Source organism: Portunus trituberculatus, chromosome 9 (assembly GCF_017591435.1).
Source record: "Portunus trituberculatus isolate SZX2019 chromosome 9, ASM1759143v1, whole genome shotgun sequence".
Lineage (NCBI taxonomy): Eukaryota > Metazoa > Arthropoda > Malacostraca > Decapoda > Portunidae > Portunus > Portunus trituberculatus.
In genome coordinates, this window is record NC_059263.1 from 8,833,857 (window position 1) to 8,849,500 (window position 15,644).

The 15,644-nt window shown below is 41.7% G+C and overlaps 1 protein-coding gene across 1 annotated transcript; it reads right to left on the reverse strand.

Annotated features, from left to right (window-relative positions):
• Window positions 1–2,439: 2,439 nt before the first annotated feature.
• Window positions 2,440–4,819, reverse strand: LOC123501276 (pro-resilin-like). Its single transcript, XM_045250032.1, has 3 exons — window positions 4,749–4,819; window positions 3,711–3,788; window positions 2,440–3,214 (listed from the first exon to the last, which is right to left on the reverse strand). The coding sequence occupies exons 1-3, from the start codon at window positions 4,758–4,760 to the stop codon at window positions 2,630–2,632; spliced, it is 675 nt and encodes a 224-aa protein (XP_045105967.1). The 5' UTR covers window positions 4,761–4,819; the 3' UTR covers window positions 2,440–2,629.
• Window positions 4,820–15,644: the final 10,825 nt, after the last annotated feature.

A 15,644-nucleotide genomic window follows, 5' to 3' on the forward strand; every position in this document is an offset into this window, starting at 1 on the left:
AAGCTTAGTGAGTAACCAGAAGCTTGGTGAGTAACCAGAAGCTTAATGAGTAACCAGAAGCTTAGTGAGTAACCAGAAGCTTGGTGAGTAACCAGAAGCTTGGTGAGTAACCAGAAGCTTAATGAGTAACCAGAAGCTTAATGAGTAACCAGAAGCTTAGTGAGTAACCAGAAGCTTAGTGAGTAACCAGAAGCTTGGTGAGTAACCAGAAGCTTGGTGAGTAACCAGAAGCTTAGTGAGTAACCAGAAGCTTGGTGAGTAACCAGAAGCTTAGTGAGTAACCAGAAGCTTGGTGAGTAACCAGAAGCTTAGTGAGTAACCAGAAGCAATGAGTAACCAGAAGCAGTGAGTAACCAGAAGCTTAGTGAGTAACCAGAAGCTTGGTGAGTAACCAGAAGCTTAGTGAGTAACCAGAAGCTTGGTGAGTAACCAGAAGTATAATGAGTAACCAGAAGCTTAGTGAGTAACCAGAAGCTTGGTGAGTAACCAGAAGCTTAATGAGTAACCAGAAGCTTAGTGAGTAACCAGAAGTTTAGTGAGTAACCAGAAGCTTAGTGAGTAACCAGAAGCTTGGTGAGTAACCAGAAGCTTAATGAGTAACCAGAAGCTTAGTGAGTAACCAGAAGCTTGGTGAGTAACCAGAAGCTTGGTGAGTAACCAGAAGCTTAATGAGTAACCAGAAGCTTAGTGAGTAACCAGAAGCTTGGTGAGTAACCAGAAGCAATGAGTAACCAGAAGCTTAGTGAGTAACCAGAAGCTTGGTGAGTAACCAGAAGCAGTGAGTAACCAGAAGCAATGAGTAACCAGAAGCTTAGTGAGTAACCAGAAGCTTGGTGAGTAACCAGAAGCTTAGTGAGTAACCAGAAGCTTAATGAGTAACCAGAAGCTTAGTGAGTAACCAGAAGCAGTGAGTAACCAGAAGCTTAATGAGTAACCAGAAGCTTGGTGAGTAACCAGAAGCTTAGTGAGTAACCAGAAGCTTAATGAGTAACCAGAAGCAATGAGTAACCAGAAGCTTAATGAGTAACCAGAAGCTTGGTGAGTAACCAGAAGCAGTGAGTAACCAGAAGCAATGAGTAACCAGAAGCTTAGTGAGTAACCAGAAGCTTGGTGAGTAACCAGAAGCTTAGTGAGTAACCAGAAGCAGTGAGTAACCAGAAGCAATGAGTAACCAGAAGCTTAATGAGTAACCAGAAGCTTAATGAGTAACCAGAAGCTTGGTGAGTAACCAGAAGCAGTGAGTAACCAGAAGCTTAGTGAGTAACCAGAAGCAGTGAGTAACCAGAAGCTTGGTGAGTAACCAGAAGCTTAGTGAGTAACCAGAAGCAATGAGTAACCAGAAGCAGTGAGTAACCAGAAGCAATGAGTAACCAGAAGCTTGGTGAGTAACCAGAAGCTTAATGAGTAACCAGAAGCTTAGTGAGTAACCAGAAGCTTAATGAGTAACCAGAAGCTTAATGAGTAACCAGAAGCTTAGTGAGTAACCAGAAGCTTAGTGAGTAACCAGAAGCTTAATGAGTAACCAGAAGCTTAATGAGTAACCAGAAGCTTGGTGAGTAACCAGAAGCTTAATGAGTAACCAGAAGCTTAATGAGTAACCAGAAGCTTAGTGAGTAACCAGAAGCTTAGTGAGTAACCAGAAGCTTAGTGAGTAACCAGAAGCAATGAGTAACCAGAAGCAATGAGTAACCAGAAGCAGTGAGTAACCAGAAGCAGTGAGTAACCAGAAGCTTAATGAGTAACCAGAAGCTTAATGAGTAACCAGAAGCTTGGTGAGTAACCAGAAGCTTAATGAGTAACCAGAAGCTTAATGAGTAACCAGAAGCTTAGTGAGTAACCAGAAGCTTAGTGAGTAACCAGAAGCTTAGTGAGTAACCAGAAGCTTAATGAGTAACCAGAAGCTTAATGAGTAACCAGAAGCTTGGTGAGTAACCAGAAGCTTAATGAACGTAGCAAAAGTGGCCACTGAAAAGGTTAAATAAGACAGGAGAGGAACCGTGGCGTGCCTGTGTCCGCTGACGAGAGTGTTCCTATGTGAGGATGTTTGTTTGCGTCAAATGTTTACATCCACAATGAGCACTTGAGGCTGGACGTCAGGCAGGCAGTGCTCCACCAACACTGCGGCGTGTGGCTGCTGTTTACAGGCCATCGTGCTGGTTACTTATCTTCCTACGTGCTTTTTTTTTTTTTTTTTTTCTATACTTACACCATCACTTTGAGAGCTATGATTGAAACCCAATGGCTCGTAATTGTTTTATGATAAAGGTTGAGGAGCAGACAGCCCGGGCAGCGAGAGGCAGCCGCGTGTTTAGTGTGGTGAAGTGACTGGCCTGTGTGAGGCGTGGCCGTGTGTGACCCTCCCCTGGTGTGCACTGCATGGCGTGGCTCCTGTGGCAAGGGTGGCCCGGTGGGATGGTGACGGGGAGGAATACTATGAAGGATAACACTTAGAGTTTATTTCGCAATAAATAGCAATACATAAGTAATAGTGCACTCATAAATAAACAAAGGAAAGAGAACGGGAAGAGATGAGAGTAGCGTGAAAACTTCACATATTTTGATTAGGCATGAAGGGAACCAGAGGCCGCCAGTCGCGAGGCGCGTGGCCTCAGGGAGACTCAGTCACAGTTTACTTGGACTCATTAGAATCAGGGGCGGAGTAAGAGGTGGATGGGGGAGGGGCGTACACAGACTCAAAGGACTCAGCGGAGCCTGAGCCAGAGTGGGAGGACTCGAAGGACTCGTGGGAGCGGGACTCGTAGGAGCGGGACTCGTAGGACTCGCGGGAGAAAGAGTCGGGGTAGCGAGCCTCGCCTTCGTACTGAACGTCGGCCACGTAGCCCTTGTTGCCCTCAACGACGTAGTTGACGGTCTGCTTGCGACCGTCGGAAAGCTGCACGGAGTACACGCCCTGGGTGTAGTCGCCGTCACGGGCCTCCTTGTGGTCGAAGTCATTGCCGGTGGAGGCGTCCTCTACGGACCATTCGAACTCGTACTTGGCCTCGCTGGACTCGTAGGACTCGTAGGAGTCGGAGCCAGAGTCGGAGGCGGAAGAGGGACGGTAGCTCTCGAAGGATGCAGAGTCCTGACCGGAGTGTTCAAAGGAGGCGGAGGCTGCGGAAAAGTGCTCGAAGGAGTCAGAGTCCTGGCCGGAATGCTCGAAGGAGGCGGAGGCGGGGGAGAAGTGCTCGAAGGAGGAGGACTCATGGGAGGCCTGGCGAGGGAGAAGAAGTCCGTTAGTAGTGCGTCAAAGGACAGCGACATGGGTGTGTGGGGGTATGGGGTGTGGAGTGGTGGTGGGGGTGGGGTGGAGGTTGGGAAGAGGCAGCGTGACTGTGCAGAGGTGAGACTGCGTGCCCTTAGTCAGGGTTGAGTTTGTTTGCCAAGTAGCATGTCCAGTTTTTCCACTTGTGGGTTGTTTTGAACACGTGTCTGATAACGCTAAATGCCGCCAGTTTGCCGCGCTACTCACACTTTATGATATTGTCGCAGGAAGACCAAGGACATAGCCTCTGTCGGAGAAAGTGTGTGTGTGTGTGTGTGTGTGTGTGTGTGTGTGTGTGTGTGTGTGTGTGTGTGTGTGTGTGTGTACCTTACAGATAATGTGGTAAAACAGAGTACATTGATTGAGGACTAAGATTTGCACAAACTGAGTGAGTGATTGAGAGATGCAACACTTCAGGGCACAGTGTTTGTGAGGAGACACTTACCGCGGGGACGCCGTAGCTGGTGACGGGCTTGTCGGGGGCAGGGAGGGCCACGGCCACACCCACCAGCATGAAGAAGACCTGCGGGAGGGAGGCACTGGTTAGCTCGAGCATGACCTGTAATCGAAGTCTGAGGCAGTTTATAAGTTCCTATTCTTAAGCGCTTTATCGTCTTAATCCATCTTGTTGAACAGTCTCATATGTGTCCTCTTGACTCCAGTGATAGTTCAGCTTGATTTCTGCTTCTTTAATAGGGTAAACACTATGGTAATATGACTAGTCGCCACTGAAGTCTCTCAAATATTGTCATGATGAGAAAATATAGCGTTAAAAATGGAGCCCACTGTACTCCTGCCTCAGCTTGGCCTCTCTTACTCACGTGCAGCCACCGAGGTGTGCTGAAGCAACATAATATCTTCATGCATTGCGCCAAGAAGATGAAGAAAAAAAATGTTAGCTAATCTAGAACACATGTATGATCTAAGCAAGAGTAGATCAGTCCGTTAGTATTATTACTGTGTGTGTGTTGCTTTGCGTCAGAAGACATCTGGAATCAGACAAGTGTAATTAAGCATGGCACTATTTGCAAGATTTTCACAAATATTAGGCATTTGTGTTACTGCGTGAAAAATAAACTACCATAAGTCACAGCGCAAGAGTAGCATCTGAAATACACTTAATTGTTGTTCTGTTGAAGTCTTTAAACACGCGAGATGCAAAGTGCTACAATGATTAATGTTATTTTCATGACACTGGAACGATTTTTTTTTTTTTTTTAAGAAAAGAATAGAAAACCCTCGCATTACGCGCTCAAGAAAAAAAGAATCGTACCTGTAAAATTTGTTTTATATATCTAATCACAAAGAATAGTTATAGATATTAGTTAATAAATATATCTTAACCACGACTACTGGTAATGGAAACTTTACCTGTATGCCCAGGTTAGCTCAGAAACCAAAGAAGGTAGCCGTGTTGGTGAGTGCGTTAAGACAAAGGTATTTAGGATCGGTGTTATTGTGAACCAGCTCTGCCGCCACTCACCTTAGCGTTCATGTTTGCTGTTGACCGTCTGTTGATTGACTGTACCTGGCCCTCACCTGCCACCCTTTATATACTAATCAGCCGGGTGACGTCACAGCGGCTCCACCTCTTCGTTGTGTGCTGCCGTGGGACGGTGAACTGTACCCGCTCTTCCCGTCCCGCCCTGGTCCAGCCATCGGCGCCAGTGTTTCCAAACCCTGTATTTTGTAACACACCCTTGTCCTATATTCACAAGTTCCCTCCGATGTAGGAATCGAGGCCGCTACTCTTGTCATAACACCTGCATAAAAAAAAGTAGGTACTCTGGGATCTGGTTCACTAACTTTCTACACGAATTGGCGGAGTGTAGTGCCCCCGTCCACCCACTGTCCCACCGCCCCGCCACCCCGCCGCCCCGGGAGACTGTGCACACTGGATGCTTGGGTTAGGTGATAAGGAAAGGTTACAAGTTAGGTCAGGATAAGGATAAAGGCTATGCTATTAGATACGCAAAGGTTCTGAAGTAAGATAAGAAAGGATTATGAGTTAAGATGATTTGCTTTAAGATGAGGGAATGTCATAAAGTAAGATTAATCAAAAGGACAATAAGATACGATAAAAAAAAAGCTTATAACACGAGGTGATATAAAAAGATTCTACCAAATTAGATACAGTAGAACAGGTTTACTTTCAAATGGAATACACACAAGAGACACTGATAGGATAGGATAACTCTATAAAAACTCTAAATACGTACAAAAGATAAGATAAAACATGACTATTCTAAAACATGACTATTCTTAACATTGGAAGCACAAGATTAAAAGAATCTACCAAACCAATGAAGCCACACAGGGGCAAAACAAGAGGAAACCACCACACTTTTTTTCTACACCATGTGGGCTTTCGACGGGAATTTCTGGGCTAAAGGGGATACTTTTTGTGGCACCTCTTATCTCAAACCCACGCGCTAGGAAACCCTTGCCCCGTGTGAGGAAGCCCAACCTACACTCGGACCGTGGACAGGATTCGAACCCGTGCGCTTGGAGACCCCTCGGAACCCCAAAGCACGGATGGTTCTACTGTACCACGGCGGCCCTTAATCTATACACTGCCTGATATTCTTTTCTGTGCTGCTGTCACCCTTGCATGAGTAGAAGGAAGGCTGACTGGCCAATTACCTTGTCAGTCAGCAGTAGTCGGGAGGTCAACGGTTGGGACTGGTGACCTCGGTGACCTGAGTGTAAATCCTGTCGAAAACGTGTACTTTTTTTTTTTTTTCAAGATTACTCGTTTTCAAAGTTACCAATTTTGAAGCAGCACAATTTTTAAGCTGCTGTATTTTGAGGTCATCCAATTACCAAGCTTCCCAATTTTTCAAGCTTGTTCATTTCTAAGCTTCCTAATTTTCTACCCTGCCATATTTCAAGCTTCCTGATTTTGAACCTGTTAAATTTTCAAGCTGCCAATTTTTAAGCTTCCAAATTTTCAAGTTTGCTCATTTTTAAGCTTCCTAATTTTAAAGCTAAACAAATTTTAAGCTTCCCGATTTTCAAGCTTCCAAATTTTCAAGCTTCCCAATTTTTAAGCATCAAAGTTTTCTAGCTTGCTAATTTTTAAGCTTCCTAATTTTGAAGCTCACCAATTCTCAAGCTTCCCAATTTTCAAACTCTCCAATTTTGAGGCTCACCAATTTTCAAGCTTCCCAGTTTTCAAGCTTTCCAATTTTCAAGCTGTTTAATTTGTAAGCTCACCAATTTTCAAGCTTCCCAATTTCTAAGCTAACCAATTTTCAAGGTGACCAAAAATCAAGGTCTCCATGGCTAAGCTGAATACAATCAAGCTGTCAGTGACAAAATGATACCTAATGATACCACTCGTGACAAAATGATACGCAATGATACCCACTCGTGACAAAATGATACGCAATGATACCCACTCGTGACAAAATGATACGCAATGATACCCACTCGTGACAAAATGATACGCAATGATACCTACTCGTGATAAAATGATACGCAATGATACCCACACGTGACAAAATGATACCTAATGATACCCACTCGTGACAAAATGATACGCAATGTTACACGTGACAAAATGATACCTAATGATACCCACTCGTGACAAAATGATACGCAATGATACCCACTCGTGACAAAACGATACACAATGATGCGTCTGACTAACAATACCGAATGATACGCGTGACAAAAGATACTCAATGATACCCACACGTTTCTCATCAAGCAATCCTCAAGAGCGGCTGTGTCAAGGAGGTCTCAACGTGACTGTACCAAACGTCACTTAGAAATCTGACAGTGCCACCAGGAGAAGGGGCCCAGTGCCACCAAGAGAAGGAGCCAACGATTTAAATTGAAGAGACCATGAAGGCACATTAACACTTTATTAACTAATTCCTTTCTAGATTTTGTTTGAAAGGGGCAATTTCTACAATATTCTAGCCACCTGTCATTTTTTTTTTTTTTTTTTTTGCAGGAAAGAGTATACGTGTAAAGATGAAGATATAATGTTATTCATTAACACTTTCAGTCCTGGAACGCATTTTTTACCATGAGTTTGGGTGTGATTAGACGATTCTATTTCCATTAGGAAGGGTCTATGGAGGTCAGAATATTAATAGGAAGTGTCTGCATTACTCTAATTCCCCACATAAGTTTCTGAAGCTCTATAAAATCACCAAATAGGAACCGGAATAAGTATAGAAACGTGTCATGGTACTGAAGAGGTTAAGCTCCCACGAATATGAGTGGCAGTTCAGCTTACAGAAAAGAACAGCAGTAACAGACCTGATGAAGGAAGAAAGCTGCTTTATTGACTGATATATAAAAGTCTTTTAATCCTTTCAGTACCATGACTTACTGCCCTATTCATTCTGGCTACTATTTGGCCATTTTATACAGCTTCAGAAACTTATGTAGGGACCAAAAGACTAAAGACTCAGGCCATTAATCTTTTGACCTCCATAGACCCTTCCTAATGCAAATAAGATCGTCCAATCACACCCAAAAATCATGGTAAAAAATGCGTCTCAGTACTGAAGGGGATGAAGCTTCCACCGATACGAGAGGCTGATCAGGTTGTACAGAACAGGAGTAAAAAATCTGGCCACCAGTGATGTAGGTCGGGAACATTGACGGAGCAAAGGAAAGTAAGAAATGATATGCTGGAGCTTGTAAGATAATTGAGTGTGTATATCTGTTTATGTTACACGGTTTTGTTGATTTACCTGCCTGTTGGTTTGTTGGCCTTGCTGTGTATCTGTGTATTATTCTGTCTGTCTAGTTTTGTATCTATTTATTTTATCTATCTATTTATTTTTCTAGCAATCCATCCTTTCACCTATTCATCTATTAGTGTGCATACATCTGCTTATCTATTTGTCTATTTATTTGTTTATTCATTCATTTACTCTTCTATCTTTTTATCTATCTGTCTATCTGTCTGTCTGTCTGTCTGTGTGTTTGTCTATATCTATTTATCTATCAATCTATCTATCTTTTTTATCTATCTGTCTGTCTCTCTATATCTATTTATCTATCTACCTATCTATCTATCTATCTATCTATCTATCTATCGGTCTTTCTATCTATCTATCTATCTATCTATCTATCTATCTATTTATCTACACACGAATACTCCCCGTGAGCTTCCTGTAGGTGTCATGTCATTGGGGTCATCAGGTCATCATCTCACCAGCCAGCGGGGGAATAAAGTGCAACAAGATAAACAAGATCACGTACAGACAGACAGACAGACACACAGACACACAGACAGACAACAAGATAAACAAGATCCATACACAGACAGACAGACACACACACAGACAGGCACACAGATACACAGACACACAAAATAAACAAGATCCATCCAGACAGACAGACAGACACACAGACACACAAGATAAACAAGATCCATACACAGACAGACAGACACACACAGACACACAGACACACAGCAAGATAAACAAGATCCATACAGAGACAGACAGACAGACACACAGACACACAAGACACACAGACAGACAGACAGACAGACAGACAGACAGACAGACAGACAGACAGCAAGATAAACAAGATACATACACAGACAGACAGACAGACATACACACAGACACACAGACACACAAGATAAGCAAGATCCATACACAGACAGACAGACACACAGACACACAACAAGATAAACAAGATACATACACAGACAGACAGACAGACACACAGACACACAACAAGATAAACAAGATCCATACAGAGACAGGCACACACACACACACAAGACACACAGACAGACAGACAGACAGACAGACAGACAGACAGCAAGATAAACAAGATACATACACAGACAGACAGACAGACAGACACACAGACACACAACAAGATAAATAAGATCCATACACAGACACACAGACACACAGCAAGATAAACACGATCCATAAATTCAAGCAAAAAACAGGAGACCATGACAAAACAAAACAAAAGTTGCCTCGCTGCTTTTATTCTATCTCAGTGCCCCTCCCTCCCTCCCCACCTCCACTGGATTATTGCCTTATAGAAAACGGAGGCCAAGGAGAAAAGGAGTTTAATAGCAACATTAATGATAAGAGAAACTTGCCTCCACTGCCGCCACCGCCGCCACCACCACCGCCACCACCACCACCGCTACTGCTTTATAAACCAAAACGAAAAGAAGAAAGTGTTTATTTACTGGCAAAAACTAAAAGTGCATGGCGGCGAGGTCACAACGCACTGTCACTGGCTATGAAATGTATAATGATGTATATATTCACTAATTGTCTTGTTCCGCCACTAGTTAGAGTTGCAAGGGTATGTATTTGTGTTGCCTTGCCTGCTAATGAGGAAGGAATTAAAGTGTTTTGTGTTGTTGTGTCCTTTCTATGTGTCTCTGTCTCTTTCTCTGTCTCTGTTTGTCTCTCTCTCTTTCTCTCTCTCTCTCTCGCTCTTACTTTACTGTTCTGCTACTAATGTTCCTAGTTGTTCACGTACTGTATTATTAATTTTAGTAATAGGGAACTGAGTGTTTTGTATGCTGTGTCCTCTCTCCCTCTCTCTGCTAGTCTGTCCGTCTGTCTGTCTGTCTATCTGTCTCATATTGTCTTGTCTTGCTAGTGTTCAGTGATTCACGTGCCAGACTACACTGTTTGGTAATAACGACTTGAGTGGCTTATGCTCTGTTGCAACGCTCTTTTCTTTTCCTCTAAGGCTCTTAAGGAACGGGCAATTAAGAGACGAGAGAGAGAAAGAGAGAGAGGACTTACTTTTTTTTGTTTATCTATATGCTTTTTTGTACCCTTGACCAGCTTCCTTCACACGTAAATGAATTATATCCCTTTTTTGTCGATTGCACATTTTTATTTTTTTTTATACCTCTCTCTCCCTCCCCTCTCTCTCTCTCTCCTCCCGCTAATGGCACTGTTCTACTTCCCAGCAAGGTAGACCAATGCATGTCTGTGTGGCGCGGCGTGTTCCTGTGTGTTGTGTTCCTGTGTGCACCGCGGAAGCACAGAGGAGTGGGAAGCGGATGTAGGTAAGGAAGGAGAACAACTTTCCTGATAAAGTGTTGAAGTGTTCACGGAAGAGGCTGGAAGAACGAGACGGGGGGAGAGAGAGAGAGAGAGAGAGAGAGAGAGAGAGAGAGAGAGAGAGAGAGAGAGAGAGAGAGAGAGAGAGAGAGAGGTTGATTTCGCTCATTTGAACATTATGAATCCTTGGAAAAGAAGGAGAAAATGGAAAAAAAAAGGCAAGACTTATTCGTGAAAAATGGATGACTGTACATCTTTTCTTACAATTAAAGCAAAAAGTCGCTTCAGAGAGAGAGAGAGAGAGAGAGAGAGAGAGAGAGAGAGAGAGAGAGAGATCCAGTTTCAGTTTCAGTCCATGTTCTATATTCAACAATTAAATAAACAGAAGAGAAAAACTCGACTACATGAAGCCAAGAGAAACAATAAGCCACCACTTTGATGCATCGCTAAGTCAACCCACACACGTATAATGAAGAAATTAAAGACACGTGGCAAATAGATAGATATGCAGATAGAGCGAAAGTATTCAGGGCGTAGTGGTACACAGAGCAGGTAATCAGGGGAGGGTACAATTAGACCCACACCTGTCCTATCTCACGGTACACTTCTTGGCACGGTACACCTTTACCTGCCCTCCACTAAATAAGAAGCTGGGTTTTTTTTTCTTCTTCTTTTTTTCATGTTTATATTTATCTATTGTTTATTTGTAAGTTATAATTAATTAGTGTTCGAAGTCTTTGTTTTATTTTATTTATTTTTTTCATTCTGATTATTTGTGAGTGTTTATTTATTTTTTTTTTTTAGTGTTTATGATGGAGAGTCATTATCAACTGGAGTCGTAAGTAGTATTGGAGTAAAGGAGTTCTCTCTCTCTCTCTCTCTCTCTCTCTCTCTCTCTCTCTCTCTCTCTCTCTCTCTCTCTCTCTCTCTCTCTCTCTCTCTCTCTCTCTCTCTCTCTCTCTCTCTCTCTCTCTCTCTCTCTCTCTCTCTCTCTCTCTCTCTCTCTCTTGCTTCATCTATGAGTGCTTTTCTACTCTGCCCATTCAGGATGCTGATAATGAACCGGTGGGCAAATTAAGTCAACTCGTCATGCGGTGGAGGTGTTGAAATGCAGACGCTGAAGGAACGAAGCATATTTTTTCTGTATTTCTGAGTAATTATTTAGTCTGTTCGTTTCATTCGTCTATTTGTAAGTGATATTTTTCTTCTATTCTATTCCTATTCATTTAAAAGAGGGATAATTAATCTCTGCCACGAAAATTAACTCAAAGTCTTTTAGTGAATAAGTTACTGAAATGCGAGGAAACTTAAATTCACGTTCTTAACCCCTCCAGTACCAGGACGCGTTTCCATATTCACTCTGCGTACTATTTTGTGGTTGTATACAGCTTCAGAAACTCACGGCGGGGTTAGAATAGTGAAGGTTGGCCATTAATCTTCTGACCTCCATAGACACTTCCTAATGTCAGTAAAATTGTCCAATCATACCCAAAACACAAGATAAAAATGCGTCCCAGTACTGAAGGAGTTAAAAGTGTAGGATTCTCATAAGGCCTAGTTTCAAAGGGCAAGTTTTCCTCTCTGTTTTCCTCCTGACGTTGCAGAAATCTAATAAATAAGTTATAAAAATGCGAGGATATCTTAAATCCACATTGTTAAAAGTATAGGGGTTTCATAAGCACTTTTTTTTCAACTGTTCTCCTGACTTTTTTTTTTTCACCTAATGTTGCAGAAATCTAATAAATAAGTTATAAAAATTTGAGGAAAACTTAAATCCACATTGTTAAAAGTATAGGGATTTCATAAGTTCTTTTTTTCAACTGTTCTCCTGGGCTGTTTTTTTTTTTTTTTTTTCCTAACGTTGCTTAAATCTTGTTCAACTATCACTAGAATCACACGGAATGAAAGCGGCAGTAACCTCCACTAGAGACTCTTAAATGCAGGCGAGATAAAAGCACTGAAACGTTTACGAATTCTGGCATTAGTGTGTTGCAAGTTTACCCTTTCCTTCCTTACCTCACTGCGCAGGAATGTGGAGTGAGTGTCTAATTTTTTCCCACTCGTAATCAATTGCAGTATTCCTTCTTGTATTATACCCAAGGAGGGACTGAACTCTAGATGCATGTAGGTTAAAAAGTAATGGTAATAATGTGCTGTTATTTTTTGTTACCCAGATAGGCAGGTGGTCAGGTAAAGGTATAATTGTAAGGAGATGTAAGAGTTACGTTTGTATTTATATTAGCTTGCGTCTCGTCATATGTTGGTCAATTGTTGTGTGTGTGTGTGTGTGTGTGTGTGTGTGTGTGTGTGTGTGTGTGTGTGTGTGTGTGTGTGTGTGTGTGTGTGTGTGTGTGCTTGTGTGTTTGTGTGTGTGATTTTGGGGTGAGGTAACTAGAGCGTTGCATGATCAGTAGATTGAAGGACTGTTTGTGTGTGGTGTGGTGTGGTGTGGTGTGGTGTGTGTGTGTGTGTGTGTGTGTGTGTGTGTGTGTGTGTGTGTGTGTGTGTGTGTGTGTGTGTGTGTGTGTGTGTGTGTGTGTGTGTGATGTGGTGTGCGATGTGGTGTGCGATGTGATGTGGTGTGGTGATGTGATGTTCTCTGTAGCCCAAACATACTGACAGGTGCCTAATAACCCAAACAAACATGAACACACATTGACAAACAGAACAGGAATCGAGTAAACACGTATGAAGACAGCCATGACACATATTGAAAGCCTTTGTAACGTTTTCCTTAGAGTATATTCTTTTTCTGACCCGACAACTGGTACATTGCAAGCACAGGAGGGGACGTAACACTGAGGGACTGAGGGACAGGGCGGAGGACAAAGGAAAGAGAGGAGGAGGTTGAGGGAAAACTAAACACAAAGGAAGATTTATTGATTTCTGAGTGTACAAATGACTTCACCTTATTCTGACCTCACATTACTTAAGTATATGTGACTTCATCTTAACTTGAAAGGATTTTGCAATTTTTACCTGGTTTAAAGACTGAAGGTGAGAATATAAAGATGTCTCGGTTATATATGTATGATTAATCCCTGTAGTACCATGACGTGTTTCCATATACATTCTGGTTAGTATTTGGTGATTTTATGCAGCTTCAGAAACTCATGTGGGGGATTAAAATAGTGAAGACTGTGGTCCATTAATCTTCTGCCCTCCATAAACCCTTCCTAGTGTCAATAAAATGGTCTAATCGTACATAAATGCTAAGGTAAAAATGTGTCCCAGTACTGAAGGGGTTAAGGAAACACGTCACCTTACATATCTGATTTCACTGACGCATCTAACATAACATTAACCTATTTATCTAACATCACCTTTACCTGACTACATTATTACCTGACCTTACCTTAGTTACCTGACCTAACATTACGTGTCTAACCTGACCTTGCTACCTGTCTTCAGTTTGCCCTCACCTCATGTACCTGACCTTACCGGATGTACATGACCTTATCTTAGTTGACCTTATCACATACTTGACATCATCTAAGGCATCTGACCTCACCTGCGTTACCTGACCTGACATTACCTGACTGCACCTCCTCACCTGGCGCACCACAAGGTAACATCGAGATTGATTGGGAGGTACGAGAGGTGTTCTGAATCCCACACAGGTGTTTCGTCATCGCCAGACTTGCTTTTGTAAATGTTGAAGTATCGTAGTGTATGAAAGTTATAGGTTAGCATCGCCAGGCAGTAAACAAAAATAGGTGGTTATACTGAAATCAGAGGAAAACAAAAACTAGTATCGTTTATTTAGCAAAGAGAAAAAGGAAAAATAAATGAATAAATATATAAGTAAGTAAATAAGAGAATGGATGTATTTTTGCTATCTTATAAGACGAAAGCATCACCAGACTTATAAAAAAAAAAAAAAAGATACATATGTTTTAGATTCAACCCCTTCAGTACAGGGACACATTTTTACCTTGAGATTTGTTTTATGTGTGATTAGACCATATTATTGACATTAGGAAGGGTCTATGGAGGTCAGAAGATTAATGGCCACAGTCTTTACTATTTTACTCTCCACGTGAGTTTCTGAAGCTCTATAAAATCACCAGATAGTAAGCATAATGAATATGGAAACGCGTCATGGTTGTCAAGGGGTTAGCAAAACAAGAAACAGAGAGGATTGCAACTTTGTATGTCTTATGAAAATTGTGTTCCAAGCATCATCAGACGTCGTAAACAAACATGCAGGTGGATGTATTAACTAACAGAAAAGAAGAAGCGAGTTATTTCACACTAAGGAAAAAAGAGAGAAGACTGAGACAGGTAAGAACAGTTACGAAGATGAATATTTACCGTATTAGAAATTGTGCTGATTTTGTTGAATCTTGGTACCTCTCTCTCTCTCTCTCTCTCTCTCTCTCTCTCTCTCTCTCTCTCTCTCTCTCTCTCTCTCTCTCTCTCTCTCTCTCTCTCTCTCTCTCTCTGGTTCGCTTTAGTGGTTCAAATATTTTTTAGACGTGAAATAAAAAACACCCATACAATTAGCACGTATTTTTCATAAGTTTTCGCTCACCTTCAGTGTTGGTGTCCCTCGTTCCCTGTATGTAAGAAATATTATGGAAATCCACTGAAATAATGGGTTTGTTGTATCTTGGTACCTGCCGTTGTGTCTCATCGTCTTACTTTATTTTTTTTTCTATTTTTTTTTTACTATTGTCTTCATTTTGTCATTTTTGTTACCGTCTTACCTCGTGTCGTGTGTCTCGTCTTTTTTCTTTCATTTTTTTTTTCATTCTTGTTACCTTCTTACCTGCTTCCGTGTGTCTTATCTTCTTACTTTATTTATTCTACTTCTTACTTCCATCTTCATTTCTTCATTCTTATTACCTTCTTGCCTCGTGTCGTGTGTTTCTCATTTTCTTTTATATTTTTCATTCTTGTTACCTTCTTTCTTGTGTTTCGTCTTCTTCCTTCAATTATTCTTCTACTCTCTCACTTCATCTTCACTTCTTCATTCTTGGTTACCTTTTTCTTTCTTACTTGTTTAATTTCTTCTTCATTCTCGGGTTACAAGTTATCACATTGCTATTTTCCAAGCCAGTCTTCTCCCAATACTAAAGCGCAGTACGGGTGTGAGGCAAGACGAAACAAGAGTACACTAAAGATTAACATGTCCTGCGCCTCACTTCCACTATTGAACCCCTTGAGTACCACGACGCGTTTCCATATTTATTCCAGTTGCTATTTGGTGATTTTCTACAGCTTCAGAAACTCATGTGGGGGATTGAAATAGTGTAGACTGTGGCCATTAATCTTTTGACCTCCATAAACTGTTCCTAATGTAAGTAAGATCGTCTAATCATATCCAAACTCATGGTGAAAATGCTTCCCAATAC